This window comes from Sapajus apella, unplaced genomic scaffold (assembly GCF_009761245.1).
Source record: "Sapajus apella isolate SASKATOON/1434 unplaced genomic scaffold, GSC_monkey_1.0 scaffold22, whole genome shotgun sequence".
Classification (NCBI taxonomy): Eukaryota; Metazoa; Chordata; class Mammalia; order Primates; family Cebidae; genus Sapajus; species Sapajus apella.
This window is the reverse complement of record NW_022436962.1, coordinates 7985353-7995682: the sequence shown is the minus strand read 5'-3', so window position 1 is coordinate 7995682 and position 10330 is coordinate 7985353. Positions and strand designations below refer to the sequence as shown.

General features: G+C 47.5%; 1 protein-coding gene across 4 annotated transcripts in view; it reads left to right on the top strand.

Annotated features, from left to right (window-relative positions):
• The window catches only part of PIK3C2B (phosphatidylinositol-4-phosphate 3-kinase catalytic subunit type 2 beta), a 78753-nt gene extending 69438 nt beyond the window's left edge, over positions 1-9315 (top strand). For all 4 annotated transcript variants that reach the window (XM_032288884.1, XM_032288886.1, XM_032288885.1 and 1 more), the window contains 6 exons: positions 123-247; positions 1877-1994; positions 3724-3805; positions 4189-4295; positions 6208-6336; positions 7200-9315. In XM_032288884.1, the coding sequence (XP_032144775.1) occupies positions 123-247; positions 1877-1994; positions 3724-3805; positions 4189-4295; positions 6208-6336; positions 7200-7388 (750 nt within the window). In that variant the 3' untranslated portion in view covers positions 7389-9315. The remainder of the gene's footprint in view (positions 1-122; positions 248-1876; positions 1995-3723; positions 3806-4188; positions 4296-6207; positions 6337-7199) is intronic.
• Positions 9316-10330: the final 1015 nt, after the last annotated feature.

Genomic DNA, 10330 nt, shown 5'->3' with positions numbered 1-10330 from the left:
ACACACACACACACACACACACACACACACACACACACACACACACCTTCCAGACCTTTCCTGCCCCCTTCCTTGGATGCAGAGGGTTCGGCAGGTATAACCTAAGATCTGGACCTTTGCAGATATATGTGGTAAAGGTGATGCGAGAGAATACTCACGAGGCCACCTATATCCAGAGGACCTTTGAAGAGTTCCAGGAATTACACAATAAGCTGCGGCTGCTCTTCCCTTCTTCCCACTTGCCCAGGTAGCTGCCCCTTTACTGTCTGCGCAGAGGGATGTGGGGGGGGGAAGGATACGGGGTGGGAGGTGGGCAGGACTGCAGCGGCGGAAAATACCCTTTTGGACTAAAGAGCTGCCTGCTTTGCTTGGCCTGGTATGGAGCCTGGTAGCAAGTGCTCCCCCTGCTGGCCAAGCTGTCTTTGCACGCAAGAGCTCTCACTCCTGGCCCACTGGCCAGAAAAGAGGGCATGAGGCGTTGGTTGAATCTGTTTCAAAATTTCTAATTATTTGAAGAGTTACACCATTTTTCAAATGGATAAGCAAAATGTCACATGTACATACAGTGGGATATTGTTCAGCGTTTAAAAGGGAGGGAAATTCTGACACGGGCAACAATGTGGATGGACCTTGAGGACATTCTGCTAAGTGAAATAAGCCAGTCACAAAAAGACATATTGGCATGATTCCACTTATCTGAGTTACCTGGAGTAGTCAGATTCCTAGAGACAGAAACTAGAAAGCTAGTTGCCCAGGTCTGAGGGCAGGGAGGTATGGTTGTTGAATGGGCACAGAGTTTTCAGTTTTGCAAGATGAAACAAGCATGGAGTTGGATGGTGGTGATGGTTGCACAACAATGTGAGTATAGTTAATTCCACAGAACCGTACACTTAAAAGTGGTTAAGATGGCAAACTGTATATTTATTTTACTGCAATTTTTTTAAAAAAACTACTTTTCAGGCCAGGCGAGTTGGCTCACGCCTGTAATCCCAGAACTTTGGGAGGCCAAGGCAGGTAGATCACCTGAGGTCAGGAGTTCGAGACCAGCCTGGCCAACATGGTGAAACCCCGTCTCTATTAAAAATACAAAAATTAGCTTGGTGGCAGGTGCCTATAATCTCAGCTACTTGGGAGGCTGAGGCAGAAGAATTGCTTGAACCCAGGAGGTGGAGGTTGCAGTGAGCTGAGATCACATGGCTGCACTCCAGCCTGGGCAACAAAGCGAGACTCATCTCAAAACAAACAAACAAACAACTTTTTAAATCAATTTTTTTGGCCGGGTGCGGCTCACGCCTATAACCATAGCACTTTGGCAGCCTGAGACAGGCAGATCACAAGCTCAGGAGTTCGAGACCAGCCTGGCCAACATGGTGAAACCCCTTCTCTACTAAAAATACAAAAATTAGCTGGGCATAGTGGTGGTTGCCTGTTATCCCAGCTACTTAGGAGGCTGAGGCAGGAGAATTGCCTGAACCTGGGAAGTGGAGATTGCAGTGAGCCGAGATTATGCCACTGCACTCCAGCCTGGGTGAGAGCAAGTCTCCATCTCAAAAAAAAAAAAAGAAACAAAACAAAACAAAACTGAATTTTTACATTGATGAGAGAAACTGAGGGTTCCCGAGACACTTCTGGGGAGCCATTTGGTTTTCTTGTCTGAGGCCCTTGGAAATGCAGGCGTGAGATGCTGAGAGGTGTCAGATCTGGCCACAGATGTGCAGCACAGGAGGAATTGTGAGGGTTCCTAGAAAGGGAGGCTGCTGGGAAAGGTGTGCCAGGGGACTGGAAATGCAAATGAAATGTGAAAAAAGCCCGTTGTGTCCGTTTTCTTTCTCCATCTTCATCTCCTGCATCCCTACTGCCTATGCTGCCTCCCCAGCTTCCCTAGTCGCTTCGTGATTGGCCGCTCCCGGGGAGAAGCGGTGGCGGAGCGGCGGAGGGAGGAGCTAAACGGCTACATCTGGCACTTGATCCACGCAACCCCCGAGGTGGCCGAGGTGGGTGGGCTCGCCTTTCCTCCTGGCTGTCCAGGCTGGTTGGTCGGGATTGTGGGGGAGGCAGGGGTGGGAGTGTCTGGAACCAGTAGGAGTCAAGAACAGGACTTGGCACTTCTGGGTCTGTGGGCTGAGTGACCAGTGCTCCAGTCTGCAGAAGACAGGAGGTGGGTGGGTCCAGAGTGGTTCCAGCCTCACAGGGTTATGCACAGAAATGCAATTAAACAGAAACGTGAGTGCATCCGGGCACATGGTTATTTTGAGAACCCAGAGTGATGAGAGTGAGCACAGCCTCAGGAAGGAAGGCTCCTCCTTGAGGAAAAAGAGTTTTTTGAGCTGGTTAATATGTATATCAACCTAGATTTTTTTTTTTATATACACAAACGGTATTCTAAGGGTCCTAACAAAGTCATGAGGAATCCTATTATTAAATACTTTAACAAATCATCTGACTCTGTTGTCCATGTTCCCTTCCTATTTGTCCACATGCAAGCATGATTTTTACAGTTTTATGGTGGTCATAGCTTAAGTGTACCTCTATAATCTGAGCGTTTTCCCCTGAGTGTTTGTAGTACGCAAATGCTATAACCTTAAATATCTGTTCCCCCAAACACCAACTTGTAGTACCATAATCTTAACCATTTGATTTTTGAAAGATGTTTAGAGTATGTCCTTTTTCTTTCTCACTATTAATGCTCAAGTGAGTATTTTCACACAGGTTTTTTGTTTGTTTTTTTTGAAACAGGATCTTGCTGTGTCATTCAGGCTGGAGTGCAGTGGCACAATCACAGCTCACTGCAGGCTCAACCTCCCAAGCTCAAGTGATCCTCCCACCTCAGCCTCCTGAGTAGCTGGGACTATAGGAATGGGCCACCACATCCAGCTAATTTTTGTATGTTTTGTAGAGACAGAGTCTCCCTATGTCACCAGGCTGGTCTCAGACTCCTGAGCTCAAGCGATACTCTGGCCTCGGCCTCCCAAAGTGCTGGGATTACAGGCATGAGCCACTGCACTCGGCCTGTTTTTTTCTTTCTTTGCTTTTAGTATGAGAACTTTTAAACATGCAAAAAAGTAAAGAAACAATACAATTAGCGCCTATGTATTCATCACCTAAACAGTTAACATTTTGCTCTATTTGCTTTAACTATTTTTTCATGATATAAAAATAAATTACAGGCCAGATGCGGTGGCTCATGCCTGTAATCTTAGCACTTTGGGAGGCCAAGGCAGGTTGATCACCTGAGGTCAGGGATTCAAGACCAGTCTGGCCAACATGGAGAAACCCTGCCTCTACTAAAAATACAGATATTAGCTGGGCGTGGTAGCGCATGCCTGTGATCCCAGCTATTCAGGAGGCTGAAGCGGGAGAATCGTTCGAACCCGGGAGGCAGAGGTTGCGGTGTGCCAAGATTTCGTCATTGCATCTCTAAATAATAAGGCCTTATTTTTAACATAACTACAGTGTTATCCAGTACATAGTTCATATTCAGAATTTCCCTATCATCTTTTAACATAACTACAGTGTTATCCAGTACATAGTTCATATTCAGAATTTCCCTATCATCTCCCTAATTCCTTTGCCCGCTGGCTTGTTGGAGCCGTAATCCACATAAGAGCTGCATGTTGTTGGTTGGTATATTTCCTAAGTCTTTTTTAACCTGGACCAGTTCCCTTCCTTTTTGTATTGGGCCATTGTCTTATTGAAGAATGGCCCTGTTTCTGTTCTGTTCAGTGTGATTTGGTGTACACCTTCTTCCACCTGCTGCCCCGGGATGAAAAGGCTATGGGCACCAGCCCAGCTCCTAAGTCCTCAGGTACAGAACCTTCTTTGAGACCTTCCCGCCAACTCCTCTGAACTGCCCCAAGGGTAACTGCTCCTGCTCCCACCTCTTCTCAGTTCTCTCTCCTTGACTTGCCTCCTGTTCCTTTTCTTACTCTCCAGGGAATCTGGCTTCCCACTCAGGCTGTGGGGTCCATAGCCCCTTACCTGGGCTCCCCACAGGGTGCGTATTCAGTTGATGATGCCCTCAGACCCATCCCCACCCAGTTAACTCTAATCGCATTTGGACCACACTTGTGTCGATGCCTCATGAGTATCAGGAACCTGACGTGGAGAGGCTGGGGTGGGGGGTTCAGAAAGAAAACAGAAACACCCATGTGGCCTCTTGACCCTTCTTGGTTTCCTTTGTCCCTACAGATGGCACATGGGCCCGGCCCGTCGGAAAGGTGGGAGGGGAGGTGAAGCTGTCCATCTCCTACAAAAACAATAAACTCTTCATCATGGTGATGCATATTCGGGGCTTGGTGAGTACATGCCCTGATTTCTTTTTTTTTAAATTTTTCTTGAGCTACTTGTGTGGGCTGACCTTCTCTGCCCCATGTCGTAAGGGTAACCACCACGGTTTACTGAACATCCACCATGGGCCTATTACCATAGCAAGCCGATGGTATGACCAGGCAATGCAAGATACAGCTTCTCATAGCTGTGGTCTTTGACAAGTAACCTAATCATTCTGAGCCTCATCAGAATGAGGAAAATGTTAGCACCTACCTCATAGAGTCATTATGGGGATTAAATGAGATAGTGCTTGTGGAATACTTAACACCATGCCTGGTTTTATTATAATAATGATGATTATAGTAATTTTCATAAGGGAGAGGCCCAAGGGGCTCATGACCTGGCTATAACGATTCAGCAGCCACGTGACATCCTTTGAACATGATCAAGGCAGTATATAATTACTCAATTTTTGGTATGAGTTCTAAGAGCATTGTGACTAGAAGAGGAAGGGAATTTTTTTTTTTTTTTTTTTTTTAGATGGAGTTTTGCTCTGTCACCCAGACTGGAATGCAGTGGTGGTGATCTTGGCCCACTGCAACCCCGCCTCCTGGGTTCAAGCGATTTTCCTGCCTCAACCTCCTGAGTAGCTGGGACTACAGGCACGTGCCACCATTCTTGGCTAATTTTTGTATTTTTTTAAATTACAGACTGGGTTTCACCATGTTGGCTAGGCTGATCTCAAATGCCTGACCTCAGGTGATCCACCCGCCTCAGCCTCCCAGAGTGCTGGGATTACAGTTGTGAGCCACTGCACTAGGCCAGGAAGGGGGCTTTCATCGAATACTTGCATTGCGCTGCATTCCATGTTAGGCATTTTGTGTAGGTTGGGGTAGTGGGATATGGCAGGAGGAGCATGAACATTCATCCATTTATTCTTCATTCAATAAATGTTCTAGTGCCTGCTATATGCCAGGCACTGATACATTAGCTCTGGGTATGGGGGAAAACTAAACAGAATCCCTGCCCTCAGGAGACTTACACTCTAGTTGGAAAGGGCATACAGGCAGATAAGTAAAATATATGGCATAGAAGATGGTAGTAAGAGCTATGACAAGAAATAAAACTGAGAGGGAATGCTAGGATGGAATGAAGAGAGTGGAATTTGTACAGAGTAGTCAGGGAAGGCCTCATTGTTGAGGAGGTGTCTTACCAAAATGAAGAAGGTGAGGGAGGGAGCCGTGTTTATGCATCAGAGGGCAGACTGTCCCAGGCAGAGGGAGCAGTTAGATCTGAAAGCCCAGAGTTGGGAGCCTTCCAGAGGTGCATCAGAAACAGCAAGGACCAGTGGCTGAAGCCGATGGAGCTAAGTGGAGAGGAGTGGATGATGAGGTTGGAGAGGGTATGACAGGCCAGCACCTAACCCCGATAGTAAGAACCCTGGCTTTTTCCTGGATGACATGGGTTTGTGCAGAGGTGTGACATGATCTGACTTAGATTTTAAAAGGATCAGGCTAGGTGAATCACTAGTTGACTGCCCTTGAGTGAGCAACTGAATTTCTCTGACTCATATCTCTACCTCTTAGGGGTTAAGTGGACCAAATGACAAAATAGACAAGGACAGTGGGTATGGCAGGAAGACACCTGGGAACATGATGGTTCACTCAGAGCACATTATAGGATGTCCTGAGCGTTTGGATAAAAAGTATAAACTTGATATCTCAGGAGTCTGATTGGTGTTTTCATAGGACACAACGTTATCACGGTAGATATTTTTATCAGAATGGAGTGAGTTTGGAAGCAGACAAAATAAATTCGGTGTGCACTGCAAGACGCCAGATGGGTGATAAGAGCCTGGATCAGAGTGTGATCACAGGATGGTGATGAAGAGACAGATGTTAAGAATCTTAATATCTTTTGGTTTTCATTCTATTGTAGCAGCTGCTCCAGGATGGAAATGACCCTGACCCCTATGTGAAAATTTACCTCCTTCCTGACCCTCAGAAAACCACTAAGAGGAAAACCAAAGTGGCCCGGAAAACCTGCAACCCTACCTACAATGAGATGGTGGGTGGGGAAAACGGTGGCGGGGGGGGCAAGGGTTGGCAGCCTACACCTGTTCTCCTAGATAAAGTCGTATTAAAGAATGTATTAAGACATCGTATTAAGAACATGGCTCTACTTGCTAATTTAGGTGTTGTCTGTGGCTGCTTTCATGTTGCAATGGCAGGGTTGAGTAGATGTAACATAGACTATATGGCTTTTAAAGCCCAAAAATATTTACTGTCTGTCCCTTTATATAAAAAGTTTGCCAGGCATGGTGGCTCACACCTGTAATCCCAGCACTTTGGGAGGCTGAGGTGGGCGGATCACCTGAGGTTGGAAGTTTGAGACCAGCCTGGCCAACATGGAGAAACCCCATCTCTACCAAAAGTACAAAATTAGCTGGGCATGATGGTGCATGCCTGTAATCCCAGCTACTCAGGAGGCTGAGGCAGGAGGATTGCTTGAACCTGAGAGGTAGAGGTTGCAGTGAGCTGAGATCATGCCATTGTACTCCAGCCTAGGCAACGAGAGTGAAACTGTGTCTCAAAAAAAAAAAAAAAGTTTGCCAGCCCTTTTGGGCTGGGATTTCATGACTGGGGTCTGGCCCTATCCTGTGGGAAGGAGGAGCCTGCTGGTCCTGTGCTGAAAATGAGCAGTGGCCCCAGTACAAAGCCCCACCTACTTGAACTCTGAGCAAAAAGCAGAGTTCATTAATGCTTCCCTTGGAGTCTGTGTACCTTCTGTATTCCAGGGACTCTGCAGGGTTGGTGTTAGCCTCAGCTGGATCAAGCCCCATAGACTTGAACATCTCCCTCTCTCAGATTCCCTCTGGATTCTTCCTGTTCCTTCTCTCACCCTTCCCTCTCCCATCTCTCTGTTTGCAGTTGGTGTATGATGGGATTCCCAAGGGAGACCTGCAGCAGCGGGAGCTCCAGCTGAGCGTGCTGAGTGAGCAGGGATTCTGGGAGAACGTCCTCCTCGGTGAGGTACACATCCGCCTGCGAGAGCTGGACCTGGCTCAGGAGAAGACTGGCTGGTTCGCACTGGGATCTCGAAGTCATGGCACCTTGTGAGCCCAGCAGAGCTACCACCCAGATCCCAGGCTGGTGGTGGGAGCTGGGAGAGAGGACTCTCTCCTGCGAGACTCTTCCTTGTGAAGGGCGGGGGCCCTGGGCAGGCCTCTGGCTTGGTCCAGGTGATTCTGGCCCCCATGGTAGGAGGCAGGGAGAGTAAGATGCTCTCTGCTGTCTCTTCCTCTGCAGACTGAACGTGGGTTGGTTGTGATGAGCAGCCTCTTGGAGGCTGTGAGGTTGCAGCGAAGTTTTAAGTTTACCTTGTGTCAAGGGAGCAATGCCTGGTTTGGGGAGTATGTGGGGTGGGCTGTATGAAGTAGCATTTCGGGGGTGGGTGGGTGGATATCTTTATTTTTAAAAAATGAAATAGTGATGTTGTCCTAACTGGGACAGGAAGCCTTGCGAGAAGGGACATATCTATGCCTCAGAAGGCAAGAGAGGAAGACTGTTGGGACTTTTTGTATGATAAGGTTCTTATTGGACTTTTCTCTAGATTTTTGGTGTTGTTTTGTTTTCTAGCCATAGGAACTATTTGGGGAGGGGCCCAGTGGGTCCTCGGTCAGAGCCCTCCCTCTCTAAGGGCAGGTTGGGGAGGGGAGGGGGGGCTGCCTGTGCTGGACGGAGGCCTGTGCCACTGGGCCTTTCTGATTTTGCCTCCAAAGGAGAGCGCTGTGATACCTACACATGTAAGGAAGGGCCTTCCGTATTGGGGGTCCGCCAAGGACCCGTATTCAGGGACCCATGCTCTTTTGGGGGGACTTTTCCTCTTACCTTCCGTACTTTATTAGGACTTGCCCTGAATACCATCTTCTCCCCCTTGCTCCTCCATTCTCCTGGCCCTTCTGGGAGTCAGCTGGTCTCTATGAATATGCTGGGGGTGTTCCCCCATAGGTCTCTCCCTTCATTTATCTCTGGTGGGACAAAATACTGCCTGAGTCCTTAGATGTAGTTTCACTCAAGAGCATCTTGGCCCTGGGAAGAGCTCCCTGGGCTGCGGATGCCGCTGTGACTGCTTGCTCGGTGGCCTCTGGAAAGCATTCCCCATCCATCACTGCCCACTTCTTTCTGCTCTGCTGCTTCCCTCCGGAACTCCATTTCTGTCACTCTTTTTATAAGACTTTCCCTCATTCTGTGGGGCCATAAACCTGTTTAGTCTGGAGCCAAAGGAATGTCCTATCTGAAGGAAAGGGGCATGGGGTGGGAGGGGGGATTCCATCAAAACTGTTTTTTTTTTTTTCCCCATGATTTTCTTTGGTCTGTAGGAGGCTGGATTGGAGTGGTGATTATTCCCCTGGAGCTAAGCTCAGGAGCGCGAAGGGAGAGACGGAGTCTCTTATCTCTTCATATTCTTTATTCCCTACCAGATGGATTTTATGTTCGCTCTTTTGTGTTTCACTCCAAAGGGTTGTCTTCCTTGCCAAAAAGAGGGAGGGACTTTGAATTTGATATTAACTTTTAAAACCAGAGTTGGCTGGATGTTTCCTGTGATTGGGAAAAGAGTGAAATGAGGAGGTTCTGGTTCTGTAAACTGTCCCTCCCTAATTCCAAGGATCAGAAACTCCCTGTTCTGCTGACTCATTCCATAATGGGAGAAAGAAGCTCCATTGACTGAAGCCACAGGGCAGCATGGAAGTTTAAATTTTCTCTAAAATTTAAATGCCGAGAATAAAGCTGGCTGCTTCCGGGAGGGGGAAGGGGAATGGAGAGGAGGTAGTGAAACTTTTCCAGATCAATGGACCATAAATGTGTTACTGGCTTTGTGCCTGTAGCTCATTTTATTATGACCCTGTATGCTCCTGATTTAAAGAGATCTGTGTACTGTTTACTTCCCACTTCCCAGAATCCCTTGTATCTCCTTTCTCGGGAATTGTATTTTCTAATAAATGACATTTGAGAAAAAAATGAAACTATAATTTTATTTTTTTGAGACAGGGTCTCGCTCAGTCACCCAGGCTGGAGCACAGTGGTGAGATCTCGGCTCACTGCAACCTCCTCCTCCCGGACTCAGTGCATCCTCAATGTGTCGTCCCACCTCATCCTTCCCGGTAGCTGGGACCACAGGCACATACCACCATGCCTGGCTAATTTTTTTATTCTTTGTAGAGACAGGGTTTTGCCATGTTTCCCAGGCTGGTCTTGAACTCCAGGGCTCAAGTGACCCACCTGCCTCAGCCTCCCATAATTTTTAAAAATAATTTTTAGTAGAGACAAGGTCTTGCTACATTGCCCAGGCTGGTCTTGAACTCCTGAGTCCAAGCAACCCTGTCACCTTGTCCTCCCAAAGTGTTGGGATTACAGATGTGAGCCACTGTGGCCAGCTGAAACTATCATTCTAAACACTGATTGATGTTTAGACTGAAACATCTGATGTATGAGATGAAAATAATTGTGATTTTTTTTTTTTTTTTTTTTGAGACAGAGTCTTGCTCTTGTTGCCCAGACTGGAGTGCAATAGCACGATCTCAGCTCACTGCAACCTCTGCCTCCCGTGTGCAAGCGATTCTCCTGCCTCAGCCTCCTGGGTAGCTGGGAGTGCAGGAGCCCGCCACCACACTCAGCTAATTTTTGTATTTTTATTAGAGATGGGGTTTTGCCATGTTGCCAGGCTGGTCTCCAACTCCTGACCTCGTGATCCACCTGCCTCATCCTCCCAAAATGCTGGGATTACAGGCATGAGCCACCACACCCAGTAAATAATAGTGGTTTTCTATGCCACCAAACAGTAACTTTTATATGTACTGGTGCACTGCACTTACCATTTTACATCTGTCTGCTAAATCCATCCTCACAACAACTTGATTAGGTGGGTGTCATTACCCATTTTACAGATGAAGAAACTGAAGCTCAGAGGGATAAAGTAACTTGCCTAAGGGCACACAGCCAATAAGTCTTGGAGCTGGAATTTGAACCCAGGTTTGTTGCATTCCAAACCTTGCGCAACC